The sequence below is a fragment of the Protopterus annectens genome, chromosome 8.part0, assembly GCF_019279795.1.
Source record: "Protopterus annectens isolate FY-2018-M chromosome 8.part0, PAN1.0, whole genome shotgun sequence".
NCBI lineage: Eukaryota > Metazoa > Chordata > Ceratodontiformes > Protopteridae > Protopterus > Protopterus annectens.
Window position 1 is genome coordinate 1,226,221,291 of NC_056741.1, and position 16,337 is coordinate 1,226,237,627.

A 16,337-nucleotide genomic window follows, 5' to 3' on the forward strand; every position below is an offset into this window, starting at 1 on the left:
CCTGTGGCTCTGAGGTAGCGGGTGTCAGGAGCTGCGAAAACGCCTCACAGAACCGGCGACTGGCCTAGAAGAGGCTTCGTCGTCGGTTTTGGACCTCGGATGCCTGTCCTTTTCTTTGTCTTTGCGTTTTTTATAGATTCCGGTCGTCGGCTTCTCCGACTGCATTATGTAATTAAATCTTTGGCCAAAATAATGTAAAGCAAAATCAAAGCGACATTTAATAGTGAGTTTACTGAATTTAGCACAAAACCGACAACTAGTGATGTCGTGGTCAGGGCCTAGGCAAGGAATACAGTAAGAGTGAAAGTCCTTATGAGGTATTTGCTTCCCACAAGAAATAAAATTATTAACTTTTACTGATATCGGTCTGGAGCAAGAAAAACTTTCCCCAACGGGGCATTTAGCTTTATTGAAGACTTTGGTTCTGAAACTCAATTCTGAAAATCTCAGGAGTTGGCCGACCGGCACTTGCGAACTGCTTTTGCTTCGGGCACTGCGCGGCAAGAAAGACTGAAGAAAATGGCGTAGGTTGCAACTTTTATACCCCTGGCGCACTGACGTCAGGGAAGAGGCGACAGCAACCGACGCTTGACCAAGACTTTGGAACTCGGGCCGACTGTGGGTCGCCTGCCAGCAGGATAACCCAAATGTAATGACTGCAACAGTGAAACACAATGAACATCTGATGTTCTCAATACTCCATTCATTGGATATCACAGAAAACAAGGAGGCTACATCTAGTGTAATAAAAGCAAAATCATAATAGACATTCACATTGCACGTGACACGAAACAAATCATGTAAAAAAACACCCAGTATCCATTAGGACTGTAGTAACAGCATCTAGAACTGGTCTTAAATTCTTCTCAATGTATATCGAAAGAGGCTCTGTAACCCAGTCTCTACTAGAAACTACTGGGTGCATAAGGGGACACACTATATTCTTATGTATTTTAGGAAGTCCATACAGAACTCAAGTCAGAAGTGACAAACTTCATGACACCCATGCAGAGGGGAACTGAAAATACGACTGCTGAAACCTACACTAAGGCACTGTATGAGCACATCCACTCATGTATGACTCATGCCATCCCAAATAGAACCAAGATGCTCTCCTCCAAAATAAGGAAGCCAGTCTGGTGGTCCCCTGCCACAAAAACTTTACAACAAAAGAAGAAACTGTTGCAGAAAAGAGAAAAATCTCAGGATGCAAAAACCTCCCTTGCCAGTCTCAGTAAGAAGCAGAGATCCCTCATAAAATCCTCCAAAGCTAGTTACTAAATTAAAATTGCCAAAAATTCCAGAAACAACCACAAGGATCTAAATGGCAATGCTCAGATCTGCTCTGAGCTACAACAGAATGGCATTAAATATACTGATCCCCAAGGATATTGCCAATATCCTGGCAGACCGATTCAGTGCCAACTTCACCCCCCTACCACCCCCCTAAAGGGCCCATTTCAATACCGAAAGATTGCTAAATTCTGCTAATAACGACCACACAGGTAAAAACCACACTCTCCAAAGCTAAGAATACAGCATCCATGGGACCAGACAACATCCCGGGCTGTGTACTACATGAACTACAAAATGAACTGGCACCTCACTTAAGTGTCATGTTTAATCACAGCTCCACCTCACGCTTCGTGCCCATTGAGTGGTGCACAGCTACAGTAATCCCACTCCACGGGGGGGGGTCCACTTTGGATCCAGGGAACTACCGCCCAATCAGACTGACGAGCCTGATCTGCAAGGCCATGGAATGTATCATCATGGAACTTATAAACAAAGACATTAGCAACATTCAAACACTGGGCCCCACCCAGTTTGGGTTCGTGAAGGGCCGACCTTGTCTCCTGAATGTGAATGACTTCTTTAAATCAGTCTCCAAAGCAGTGGATGAGGGTAAGGCGGCCCCCACACAGCTTATCTGGACCTCGCCAAGGCCTTCAACACCATCCCCCACTCTGGAATCATAGATAAAGTTACTAAGGCGGGCATTAATCCCCATGTCACTCGATGGGTCGCCAACTGGCTTTCTGACAGAACCCACACTGTAAAAGTAGCCAACTCCAAATCCAGCTCCAGACAACTGACAAGTGGAGTACCTCAGGGTTCAGTCTTGAGACCGCTCTTGTTTGGCATCTACTTCTCTGAAGTACAGGCCAACACTAAGGGACTCTGGCTAACAAAGTTCGGAGATGACTGCAAACTGGGAGCCATTACTGAATCCCCAAATGATGTGAATACTCTACAAAAGGGCCTTACAGAAACAGATGTTTGGTGCCAGAGCCATGGGCTCAAGCTCAATGCTACAAAATGTATAATGATCTCCTTTGGGGAAAAAAAACTGTACCAGTGAATTACCACATAGGTGGCAGTACACTAAACACCGAAAATGTGATGAAACTTAGGGACACAGGTGGACAGTGGTCTCACCTTCGATAACCACATCGCCACAACAGTCAGGAAATCCTTGTGTGGCACACCTCTTCACTTAAGGGCTTTTCATCCAGAAACTTAGGGACACAGGTGGACAGTGGTCTCACCTTCGATAACCACATCGCCACAACAGTCAGGAAATCCTTGTGTGGCACATCTCTTCACTTAAGGGCTTTTCATCCAGAAAAAAGGAGGTAATTGTCCCACTGTACTCATCCCTCATTAGACCCATTATAGAATACAACGCCCCATTTGGTATGTACCTCTCAAGACATCTGCAACAACTGGAAAGGCCACAGAAATACTTCACTAAAAGAATCACAGGCCTAAAGCAGATGCCCGTCTAAAAAATCACCAGCTATACTCTATGACGCATATCATCTACTCAGAGGCGATCTCTGCTCAACATACAAGGCCATATCAAACTCAGAGCTGTTGTACATGCTACACTTAAAGAAATCCCAATCTCTCATAGCCACACGCTCCAGGGATCAAAATGTCGTCATCACAATGAACAAAACATGCTAGAGGGAAAGGTTCCTGACCCAGAGACACCCCAGACTGTGGAATAGACTGCCCATGCATGTCAAGCAGACCGCCTCTTTGGCCCTCTTCAAAAGGAACCTTGATGATTGGATGGGAGATAGGAAATTCACCCCGGGGATCACATCACTCGCCCTGTTATTCAGGGGTCCAGGGAAGTAAATATTGTGGGAATAAATAGCCAGGAAATTGTTATGGCTAGGCTTGTATAGGCCCTAGGGCCGATAAGAGTACCATCCTATGAACTGGTGTCACTGGATGCTTAACCAAGAAATAGTTATGCAGATCTTCCGTGATCAGCTTTGTCATACATAGATCAAATAAATAAAATTCTAAACATTCAATAATGGCAGACAGCTGATTCGTAGAGCACACACTGTAAGCACTTTTACAATCTGAGATATTTGAATAACTAGTTATGCCCTTGATACAATACGAAGTCATAGTACAGCCAAAACGCAGCACTCTGCCACAAAACATGCAGTCGCCTTGCTTTATGCTTAACATGCCCATTTTACCCTTGTTATATTCGTTTTGCTCATTTAAATTTCTTTTCATGCCCACTGTACTTTTTTTGTGCTTGTTTTACTCTAAAAATGCCCGTTTTGCTTTAACACAAACTCGTTTTGCTTTAATATCTTAATCTCAAACAGTTCATGCCTCTTGCTTGTTTAATACTATGGTTTGTGTCCTTGTAATGCTCAGTTTTATCTTTTTTATAAAGTAAACTGTTTGTGCAAGTTTCATTACCTTTGCTTCTTTTCTAGCTTTTTCTCATGCTCGTTTCTTAGTTTGCCTTCACTGCTCTCTCTCCACCTCGTGGCTCTGAATATCAATCTCTGGAATCCTGGTTCTGACAACATGTTGCTCGCCTCGTCTTGGGAGTCATCATGAGTTCTGTTCAAGCAGCTTTATTATATAGAAACACATTATGGTTATAGCTATCAACTTCAACATGGGTAACATACAAACTACATTAATTCTCACGGACTTCTCTATGGCTGTACTTTCAAAATGACACCAAGTAAAACACGTGCCCACTATTTATATATGCACGTTTATCACTTGAATTCCAGGGTTTGTAGGGATTCTGTGCTGTCTGCCTGGATGAGCAGGTCGTCTAGGTAAGGGAAAATTTAAATCCCCAGGGTCCTGCAGTAGGCCACCACTGGTGCCAAGCACTCTGTGAAGACCCTTGATGCTGTAGAAAGTCCGAAGGGTAAGGCACATAATTGAAAATGTGAAAAGGCCACAGAAAAGAGCAGCTATTTTCTGTAGCTGGGCCTTACTGGGATGTGTAGGTAGGCATCCTTGATGTCCCAAGGTGGCCAAGAACCCTTGAGGAAAGATCAAGTGGAGGAGGCCTGCACAGTGAGCATTTGAAATGTGGGCACCTGCAGAAACAGGCTGAGGTGGGAAAGATCTAAAATTGGTCTCCATGGATCTTTTCTTGGGACTAGAAAAAGTCTTGAGTAGAAACCCACTCACCTTTCTAGCATAAGGACAGGCTGAATTGCTCCTTGGGCAATAAGGTTGTCTATAACTGGCTGAAAAAATGGAAGTTGTTCTTTTGGGGACTGTGGAATGCCGCTCACGGAAGGGGTTGTGATCTAGGTCATAAAATAACCCATTTGTATGATGGACAAGACCCACCTATCTGTGGTGATGTTTTCCATGCAGGGAGGCAAAGAGAGCCTTAGGGATAGCAGGATGGAGTCAAGGGGTTGCTGTAATGATGGCAGGTAGTCACAGACTACCTGTCCTGTCTTGAAACTGAGGCTTCTGTGCTGGAGTCTTGTGCAGGCCTGCAAGGAGTGGCTTGCTTCCTCACAGTCCTTCTGCTCCTAGGAGGAGGAGGAGGAGGGGACACAGAATGCTTCCTGATGAATTGGGTCTTTGAGGGGTAATACCTCTGGAATTTGGGGATAGGAGACACAAACAAGTGTTTGAGGTCCTGTAACTCTTCCCCTTTTGTTGCAGAGTTTTGAATAATTCCGCCACCTTTGACCCAAAAAGGGTAGAATTATCTAGGGGTGCATCTAAGAGTTTTGCCCTGATATCATCAAGAAGTGGCTGTAACCTAAGCCAGGAATATCTCCTGAGCACAGAAGTAGATACAGCAGACCTGGCAAAGCAAAGGCTTCTGCTGCATCGTAACGGCACTTAATGACTTTGTTTTAATATATACATGAGTTAACACATACCATTAAAATAAAGAATTCAAGTAATGCGCCTTACCACCACTCCTTGTAATACTTTCATATGTCTTGTGTTTTGTGTGGAGGGTTTTGTTGATTTTCGTATAGGTCACTGCTGCAGTATTTCTTGCTAATGGCAGTTCAACCACTAAAGGCCTAATGTCCATCCTAACTTTCAGAGCTCATCTTTCCCCTCGCTTCTGGGCACATGGATCTGGAAGGACATTAGTATGCTCCTTGTTTAACACAGACATCTTCCTACACCATTTTTAGAACTTTCTTGTATGGTTTCATACCATTTTGTAGTTTGTCCTGTTTCATAGTTCATTTCAGACAGGTACCCTGTTTTGTGGAAGATTTCTTGTGTTTTAGTCCTTAACTGGTTGGCCTACAAATATGTTGTATTGTATTAGAAGGTTTGGACAACACTTTATAATTTCAGTACATGTCTACTGCTAAGAGAGAGAATGCAGATAATATATTACACAAATTTTATATAAACGTTTCCACAGGCACTGTACTGTTTTTTTGCCTAAGGCCTAAACACTATACTGAAAGTTGTAGGGTGAGCCAGAGCTTTACATCTAAAAAGCTTAGAGGAATGGCATGTTCCCTGCAAAACTCTTTAGACCAAAAGAGGTTCAAGGCCCATTAAATGTACTGCTGTGGTGCTTCATTTCAAACCTCTTGACACCACTGAAAAACTAAAGGACAAGTGACAGAAGGAGAAAGGTAGTCAGAAATTTGGAAGCTGAGACTGGCGTCATGTATGCTGTGTATGCAAGGCCTTAGACAAAGTTCCTTTGTAGGCTGCTGGGGTATATCCCTTTCAGCCAGAAGCCCTCATGTGACATTCTGACCTGATGCTATGCTGCAGGTGTCCTGTTGCCCAAGCATGGCTCATATTTTTCATAAGGGGATGACGGTCAATCTACTATTTCACTTGGTTGGAAGAGTTCCTGATCAAGATGTGGAGGTCCATTAATCCTGTCCCTAAGCAAGGTCCTCAGAGATTGTCATCTGGTTTAGAGGACACAAAAGTCTGAAACAGAACACACACTCCTAGGACTTTGCAGTTGTGTGTGCCTCAGTTAATTGGTACGTCCTTGGTTCCCTTCCCACCCACTGGCTGTTCCTTAGCAGAGGATCATGTCCAGCAGAGCCTTCAACAAAGTGCATATCAGCTTTCAGTATCTAGAGTCTGCTTTCTTTAAAAGAAAAAAAGAAAGGGAAGAAGAAACCATCCCCATATCAGGATCTTCTCTCTTCAGATAGTGAGAGAGAGATGGACTGCTTACACTTGATGCTTGCACACAAAACAGTAACTTATCTCTTTGGCATTCCAGCCTTCTAGAGAAGTAAAAATCCACACTACTATTCTGGCAGAACTTATGTATTTTAAACACACAAAACATATGAAAGTATTACAAGAAGTGGTGGTGAGGCACATTACTTGAATTCTTTATTTTAATGGTATGTGTTAAAACTCCTTTATGTATTACACCTCCTGGCAAGGCAAGGCATGATGTACAACCAGCAGAATAAGACAGAGGATGTATAATGAACCAAGTTGTGGCTTCCCTTTACACAAACACTTCAGATGGTAACTTTCAGGAAAAGGACGTTAAACCTGCAAAAGCATTTGTTATCAAGCTTCTCCAAGGATGTCACGTAAACAGTACTCACCTAAATAAATGAATGTGAAGTAGTATGTTAGAAAAGGATACAATTCTTCAGCAGTGTTAAAGAACTAGGCCAAAAGAAATGACCAATTACACAAAGCTACTAGATAACCTCAGCGGCAAAAAAGGACCAAGTATGACAACATGTAAAGCTCTCTTTATAGCTGGACTCCCCTAATGGTCAAGGTGTGATGCTGCAGCAACCTCCCACTAGACACCTTCAAGTGCCAGAAAAGAACGGGATGGAAGACTTTCTGCTTTTGGTTTTATCCCATTTAAATTAATTCTTGTAGTAACGGTATTTATGCTGAGTGTCCTTTTCTTCTAGTTAGCTCCAGGTTGCTGCAGCCTGAAATAACGAGAAATCATCTGTGCAGTAACTTCTTGTTTGAATGCAAACGTTTACAACGTACAAAAAAGTCTCTCAGAGGGATGCAAACAAAGTGTGATACAGTAACTCTTTAATACAACAGTATGCTGATGTAATTAACCAACTGCTGCATTATTTCTAAAACTGTGATTAAAGGGAATCATGCACGGTACTTAGTTGTCTTTCACTGTTGGCTGTAACATTCTGGGCTGTGCTTGTAAATGGGCACTTGACTAACAAGGGAATAAAGAATTAGTCCTTAATTAAACTCAAATGTATTACACAATTAAAATATCTCAAACTATGCCACTTATCACTCCATCATATTTTTCATAAGCTCTTCAACAATGCTTTTTACACTCTCTACATTAAATATTCAAAATAAAGCTATATAAGGAACACAGTGTATAATTTGACTTTTGTTTATACAATGATTTAAGATGTACAATGACAATGTTGTAAGGAGGTCCACCTTGTCTAACAGGACTTGCACTGTAGGTGTTCGGACCGCCTTTGCAGATGAAACTTTAACAGGCTGACTCAAACCCCATCTCTTCCCACAAATTTTAAATGCATGCACGCTTACACAGTACTTACTTTGTGCAACTCAGAGAGCTGCTGGTGTCTGACTAGTGCTTCCTTGCTGGGGAATGCCCTCCTACATAATAAACAGGCCAGTTTCAGCCAGTCTGTCATCTTCTCTTCCTGAAACACACTTCTCTCCACCTCATCGTCGCTGTCACTCTCTCCACTATAGGCTGCAACTAAGCCTAATGGTGGGCTGGAATGCTGTAACAGGAAGAAAAACAATGAGCATTCAAGTAGCAGTACTGAAACTTTATTATTTTACATTTGTTTACAGGGACAGTCCATTTGGCCATGAATCCTACTTTCAGCAGAGGCTCAGGGAGAAAAACTTCACAATGGTTAGTGCAGAATAAGCAATATACAAGATGTTAAAGTACAGTAGAAATAAAGGAGGCTCTACATACTTTTACAGCAAGTAAAAAAAGTATACAATATGAAATGACTATGTGAGGAATATACAGTATAGTAGTACGGCATAACATACAGCACTAAGGTTGCATTCAAACTCTAGTAAATACAAAAAGCACATATTCTTAAGTACAGTTCATAAAACAAGCTTTGTGAGTTAGCACAGTAAGATCAATGTAGTTTCTAGAGTATTATAGAAATATGTTCCATTTTACCCAAGTTCTGAGAAACTGCATATCCAAGACCTGCTTAAATGGGACCGAAGGGGCAACGTAATGGAGCAGACTAAATTCTCATTCCAAAAATGAAGTCATCTTTCCTAATTTTCAAAACAATCTATTAAACACTTTGCTTCTTGTATATTCACATTGCTTTTGTTTCTGTACTTTCAGGTCGTGGATGAGGAGTGTCTTTGGACCAGTCCCCACCTACCCAGTTACCAAACAGTAAATAAATAAAACTAGGGTGCGTGCAGAAATGCAAAATACTGGTTGGATAAACCTGAGCATCCTACAACAAGCAAAGCAGCCCAGCATATGAAAATGAAAGGACAGCAAAGCATGTAAATGTACTTCATGTACCTCAAATACACAGTTATGTCTGCTAAAATACCCCTCCCCCCACCCCAAGAAAACAATGGAGAAGAAATAAATCTGTAGACCAAAATGGAGTGTTAATCTGGTCAGATGATGCAAATTGGAATATAAAAAGTGACAATGCAAGATGCCAGGTGTAAACAAAAGGAGGGAAAGTGAAAGACTGATCAAATTACAGAGGTTCTCTTTTGAAGTCTCAGAATCCTAATAGGCACTAAATCCAGAAATCACAACACCGAAATATGAATTCCAAAACAAGAGTTTTGAATCAGTCACAGAATTCAACCACAACCTATGCAGCCAGTCCATGTTAAGACTCATGCCTAACTAGGATGTGCAATATATTTTAGATTTTCCTGCTCAAAAGCTAAATGCAGTACAAGTCTAATTTTCTTTTAAAATGTCTGCTTTGTAAAATATCAGCATACATCTAAAAATCAGACAAACACTTTCATAGTATTTACACAGCAAGCTGTACATCGAGATTGCATGACTTCCTGTATTATACCTACAAAAAAGGAAAGTGTCACCTTCCAGAAGCCCTACTACAATATTTCAGCCTGGAGACTGCACATCTGTAATGAAGCAGACTTTTTTTCAGCAACCTCAAAAGTAATTCTGGTAGAAGAAAATGTTAAATATATAGATTTTATAATTTCAAAAGGTCTATCTTATTCAACTATGCAGTTCACACTCCTCACAATTAACGTTTATACCACTAACTGGAAATTGCAGTTTTAGAAGTTTAACAATTTACCAAGTGCTTACATTCAAATACATGTACAATACAATCTTCTTCTTCTTCTCCTCCTTTCGGCTTTTCCCGGTTAGGGGTCGCCACAGCGGATCATCTGTCCACACACAGGATCGGCAGTGAAGTTTTACAGTGTCGAGTTGCCAGCCCGGCGCCCAACCTTCCATAGAAGGCACACACACACTCACACCTAGGGCCAATTTAGAGTGTCCAATCCACCTACTGCATGTCTTTGGGATGTGGGAGGAAACCAGAGCACCCGGAGAAAACCCACGCGACCACAGGGAGGACATGCAAACTCCGCACAGAAGGCACCCCAGCCGAGGATCGAACCGAGAACCTCTTGCTGTGAGGCGACAACGCTAACCGCTGCACCACCGTGGCCGCCCTACATGTACAATACAATATGATCTCCAAATGTACCATCTGGAAATTAGTACAAAACTAGTAAAAAAAAAAAAAAACCTCAATACTTTTACAGCTTACTGTTTAAAATATCACCTGTGCTTAGGAATTTCACTTTGTTATTCAGAAAAGTAAAGGGACTAGTTTGGAAGACAAGCCTGCCACAGAAACACAGGCATTATCAACCAGAATATAATGTTTCATAAACGTATGCGTGTGGCATGAAACAGCAGTAAAGCTATCAGACATGGGCAAAGAAAACATCTGCTTTCCGTCTAAACTTATTATTAGTGGCAAGGGCAGGAACACAGCCTATAAGATTTCTACTGAGCAGAGTCACAAGTAAGATAGTCCAAGATGACAGTTCCGAGTGCTAATGTCCATACAAACATGAGAAGACCAAATGGAATCAGATGAAACTGTCACTACATTTATCTAACATGTGGCAGCAAATAGCTCAACTCTTTCGATAAAGCCAAATGACAGAAAAGGAGAGGAAAACAGCTGCAACTGCACAGAAAACATTACAACTCTCTCTGATTATCACTTCATCAAAGCCATGAAGACAAAAACATCCTTGGAAATGGTACAGCCGTAGGAAAATACAATAAAGTTCAGTTTTCTAGACAAAACAGATATAATGTATATGCAGGTCCTCAAAAAATTAGTTATGTAAGTAAACTTACCATAACAGCAGATGCTCAAATGATCACCGAAGCAGTAGCTTTAGCTGCACGAGTTATATCCTACATAGGATATAACAGCCGGGCTTACTTCCAGGGGCACCTTCCACATGCCCAAACTGTCAGTCAAGCTCTTACTGAGCTGTCTAAAAAGACAAGTTTAGATGCCAAGCCCTTCAGAACTATCATGCCAACAGAAAAAGGGAAGCTAAGCCCTGAAAGGACAATGCTGGGAAAAATAAATGTTCACACCATGGCACAAAACACACCAAAACAAACAAAGGTGTGATGAAGGGAGATACTGCCAGCACAGCTGCCTGGAGTCTTGTAAATAATTGTGTCATTTGTGAATATCAACATGATTTACATAGGATGCTTGGGTTACACCTGTATTAAAACTGTATATCATGTGTACATCAAACTACTCTGTACAGACGTGCGTTAAAGGTATTTTATAAAGTGTTTGCGCTTAAAATGTAACCACAGTGTGCCCTGATGGAAAAGAACAGAAATGTACATGCACTATTGTAACTGTTTAAATGTATACATTTTAACAGTGGAAACAAACACAAGAGGTTAACTTCAGGAAAGCTGAAATTAAAGTACTTTATAGGCAAGGCCAGAGATGATGTCTACACTTGGGAGCTTTCTATATTGTCCTTACAGTGAAATAATTAATTGTGTTGAAATTTGGAGCAATGTAACTGTTTTATGACTTCCAGCATTTGCTAAAGATCTGAGGTCTATGTATTTTCACAAGCAGATGCTAAATACTGCCAGATTCCAGCAGTGGGGGTTTTACCTAGGATGGTCAGGTGACAAGAAATGTCATTATGCAAGCTATCCCAGCAGTAATATCTGATATATTAATCTGAGAAGTCTCAAAGATAAAGTGCATTCTGTATTCTGTCTGACATAACTACAAGAACATTCAACACATCTGCCTTGCTCTACAAGTTTCTAGGGAACAGTAAAATTCTCCGATATAGTCAGGAATACACCAAAGCTTAGTTTAGATATTTTTCTTTATTTGAGATTGTCCTGCAAAGTTGTTTTAAATATTTCCTGTGACACTGAATTCTGATGTCACTGTGATTATATATTTTCTTGTCTTTTATTATTTAGTATTAAATATGCTTATACCTTTCATTGTGGCTGATCTGTCTAGAGATATTCAAGTTTTCAGAGTACTTGCATATTTATTTGGTGACACTGTGTGGGCCACTCCTAACAGCCTTGCTCTTGGCCAAACTACCATTTGTATTACATTACACAGCAAGACTGGACACCCTTTAAGGGCCTTAAAGTAGCTGATAAGTTGGCTGGTGGCAGTGATAACTACCTTATAGTCTGAGCAAAAGGGAGCATAGCTAGTCATCCTGTGCAAGCCTTTCCCAGTTTTGTGTGTGTGTGTGTGTGTGTGTGTGTGTGTGTGTGTTTATATACGTACATCAAACCTCAGAGTGTATGTGTGTGTCAGCTACTTGGGCAGGGACATGAAGCACTGGCTGGACAAAGATGGTAATGGAGGTCTTGGCATGGCCACTCAGCTGAGAGCTCAACTCTACAGCTGTGCCAGTGGGGAGTCTTATTGGGGATCTGAAGAAAGAGGGAAAAAACAGCCCCAGACTTACAGTGGCCTGCATGCTCAAGGGAAACTGCACTTGATGCAGATAGCTGCATCTGAAAATAATGTGTGTGCACCTGTTATCCTCCCAGTGTATGTCCCCCACTGGTGCCATTGGTGAGGATTAAAGCTCCTTGATTACTGGTCAGGTGGTGGGTCGTCACAAAAGGGGTGGAGGGAGGGAGAGAGCTATTCCAACACTGATCATTCGAATAACTACTGTAATAGTTAGTTTACTTACACAATTTGTACTATGATTATCATATGGCTCACATCTGGAGTAGTCTTAGATATATGGGTTGACTGCCCTAGCTTACTACATGTGGGAAATGGAAAGAGAAGACTCCAGGAACACTTGGTGATCTAGTCCTACAGAAGTAATTCAAACTTATAATGCTTTGTAAAAATATGTACAGAAGACCAGGTTGCTGATTCTAGAATACTTCTAGAATTCACCCCTTTCCAAAAAGCCACAGATGAAGCAAAGGCCCTGGAAGCATGGGCCTTGACCTTGCCTAAGACAGTATTGTTGTGGTATAAACAAAAGGTAACAGCCTTAAGCAACCATTTGGAAAAAGTCTTTGAAACAGGCTGTCCCCTATTCCTGCCTTCACAGGAAATTAACAAATGATCTGAAGATCTTGTCGCATGTCTCTTGTATTCAAATGAGACACTGAGGCACTATGATGGGTTCAAGTTGTTTATTGTACATAAACACATCAGGAGCAGCAACTGGAACATGTATTCAAGCTGACATTACTTCAAACACATTTGCATGTGCACCTCCATTTATGCCTTCATTCACTCTGGCTGACTACACAAAATGGCACTGATCTTGCACTTGCTCAGTAACTTATATGCACATACTATATAACTACAGTTGCTGACTAGGTGCAATACACACAATGATCTACATCCTCCCTCTTTGTTCAACATACAATAGGAGAACAAGATATTTTAACAAGCTAGATAATCACATTAATTAAATTAATTCAAGTCCAAGTCGCTGTGTATTTTGAAATGGGTTTGGAAATTCTACCCTATCTACTCACATAAAAATACTGACTGGGTTTAGCAACACCGTCTCTGGGGATTCTTTCTCAACTGGAACTTCAGTAGTAACATCAGGATTACTTGAAGAAAAAACCCAGTCCTCTGGAATTCGAACAAATGTAGAGTCATTCTGAGAAATAGAGTCTTTGGCACAGGCAACCTGCTGCATCACTGCTGCGGAGACTGGCAGTGTCTTCAATTCCTTCTGAAATCCATTCCATCAGACTGAACAATGTAAGATCTCAGTTGTTTGGAAAGGTTTCTGATGATACCCACTCGGTCATATCCTTTAGATACTTGCATTCTCACATCTCCCTGTATTAATGATCTAAGGGGTTTGCTGGACTTCTCGTACTACAACTTTTGTGATTGACGCTTTCTCGAAAGTTGACACTTGATCAGTTGTTCTTTACATTTGGTACTAACAACTGTTTACTGATGGGTAAAATTGTTCTCGTCTGTCTGGACATTAATCTCTGAGGAGATGAACCAGTTATTTTGAGGAAGGTTTCTGAGATTAAGTAGGTAAAGAAAAACACTGGTATCATCTCTCAGATTTCTACAACAAATGTTTTGCACTTTGAACTGCATGCTCGGCTAATCCATTGGACTACTAGTAACATGGACAAAGTCCCAAGACTTAGTAAATTTCTTGAACTGCTGACCTGTAAACTGTGCACCATTGTCTGATACAACTTTGTGTGGGCTACCAAGGACAGAAAAATCTCTCTTCAATTTCGTTAACGACCATGCTAGATGTTAAGTTAGGAAGAAGGTCAATTTCAAACCAATTCGAATAAGAGTCTACTAACACTAAGTAATGTGGACCATTCCATTCAGAAACATCAGTAGCAACCATGGACCATGGTAATTCAGGAATCCGGTTTAGCTCAAGTGGTTCTTTTTGTTGGTGCAATTTAGTACTATCGCAAACTGAACATGCTAGAGTTTCCTTCTTTACACCTTTTGACATAGAAGGCCAAAATACTATGCCTCTTGCCCTTCCTTTGGTTGAATCAGTACCTGGTTGACCACAATGCAAAATGTTGATATATTCCTGTTGTAATGCTGTAGAATTACCACTTTAGGATCTTTCATGATGATTCCATCTTCCATGAGCTCATCTCTGTAAAGAGAATACTTCTGTATGTCAAGTGGTTGATTAGTGTGTCATGCTGGCCATCCTTGACTGATGAAATATTGCAGCTTCTGGAGAAATGGGTCTGAAGCTGTATGACTTTCCGAGTTCAGCAAGAGGTAACAAGTTAAAATTTCTGACTTCTATGACTTCAAAGTCTGCTTTCTTGTTTTCATGCTGTTCTGTTGTCTGCTCTTGACAAAGCATCAGCAAGGTAGAGATATTTGCCTTTTGTATAGATATTAAAATTGTACTTGCGCAATTTAATCATGCGTTGCAGGTGTGCTGGGGCTGTATGCATTAGCTTTTTTTTTACAATTGTCACTAGAGGTTGGTGATCAGTCTCTGTTTGAATAGGTTTTCCATAAACAATCATTGAACTTTGAACATGCGAACACTACTACCAAAAGTGCTTTTTCAATTTGTGCATACTGCATTTCAGTTTGGGTTAAAGTTCTGGATGCAGAGGCTACTGGGCCTTCTTGAATACATGCTGCACCAAGACCATACTTTGAAGCATCAGACGAAAGAATTACAGGTTTGTGAACATCATAATATTTCAATGTGGGTGGACTGGAAATTTTCTGTTTCAAAACGTCAGTTGCTTTCTAGTGTTGTTCCAACCAGGACCAGTTCACATTTTTGCATGTCAACTCATGTAATGGTGCTGAAAACTCACTCAGGCCTGGAATGAACTTTCTAAACAGCTGAACATACCAAGAAAACAAAGATGTGACATTTTCTGGAACTTGCATCTCAAGAATTGCTGTTTGCTTACATGGATTGGGCTTTAAGCCAGAAATAATAAAGAAATGATTTTACACTTCTGAGCATTCAGTTTTTTCACGTGCATGGTCTAGAACTTTCCTGAGATATCTATCATGTTCTTCACCACCTCCCCCGACAATAATATAGTCTAATATGACAGCACACGGATAACTTGAAAAAATGTGTTCCATCGCACACTGACATACCTCACTGGCAGAATTCATCCCAAATGGCATTGTCAAAAATCTGTATCTACCAAACTGTGTACTGAAGCCGGTTAACAACGAAGATTTGTGATTCAGCAAATTTTGCCAAAAGGAACTTTTTGCATCTAACACTGAAATAACAGTGGCATTTGGCATGAGAGTGGCTAATTTTACTGTGCGCATATGTTAAAGCTTTTTAAGTCTCTCGGATCAATACATACTCAAATATCATCTAGCTTTTCTTATGAGCTACAACCATGGAAGATACCCATTCAGTTGGTTCTTTTATTGGAGTGATTACACCTAAATGCACCATTTTGTCAAGTTCTGCTTTTACTTTGCTCTGCATTACTACAGGAACCTTACTTGGTGGTCTGACAACTGGGCTTACTTCATGGTTTAACTTCATGGAATATGTGACTGGATGTTTCCCAAGCTTGTCTTTGAAAATATCAGCATACTCACTGAAAATATTGTGTAAAACTATTGTTGTTGTTGTTCAGACTTACATGGTGATCCTCTTTGTTAAATGAGATCAGTCCCATTCTCAAACTGAGGCCTAACAATGACTGCATGTTTATTTTGACTATGCAAAACTGCAAGGCATAGCTGTTTCCAGCAGAATGGCATGGGAGAACTACTGCGCCATCAGTTTAAATCGCTTCACCACCACAAGCAACTAGTTTTGCACACTGCTGAAACGAGTTTCTCACCAGCTTTTACTTTGGCAAACATATGTGCTGATATAACACTTGGATCTGGTGTCTACTTTAAGTTCTACAGATTTCCCATTCAATCGCACAGTACAAAATATTTTACTTTTTGCCGTCAACCAAAAACCTACTGCATTAACTGTTTCTTCAATCACAGAGACAT

The 16,337-nt window shown here is 40.9% G+C and overlaps 1 protein-coding gene across 2 annotated transcripts in view; it reads right to left on the reverse strand.

Moving 5' to 3' along the window:
• LOC122809322 (RNA-binding protein 10-like) overlaps positions 1-16,337 on the reverse strand; it is a 1,914,178-nt gene that overhangs the window by 185,125 nt on the left and 1,712,716 nt on the right. For both annotated transcript variants that reach the window (XM_044080723.1, XM_044080722.1), the window contains exon 21: positions 7,833-8,024. In XM_044080723.1, the coding sequence (XP_043936658.1) occupies positions 7,833-8,024 (192 nt within the window). The remainder of the gene's footprint in view (positions 1-7,832; positions 8,025-16,337) is intronic.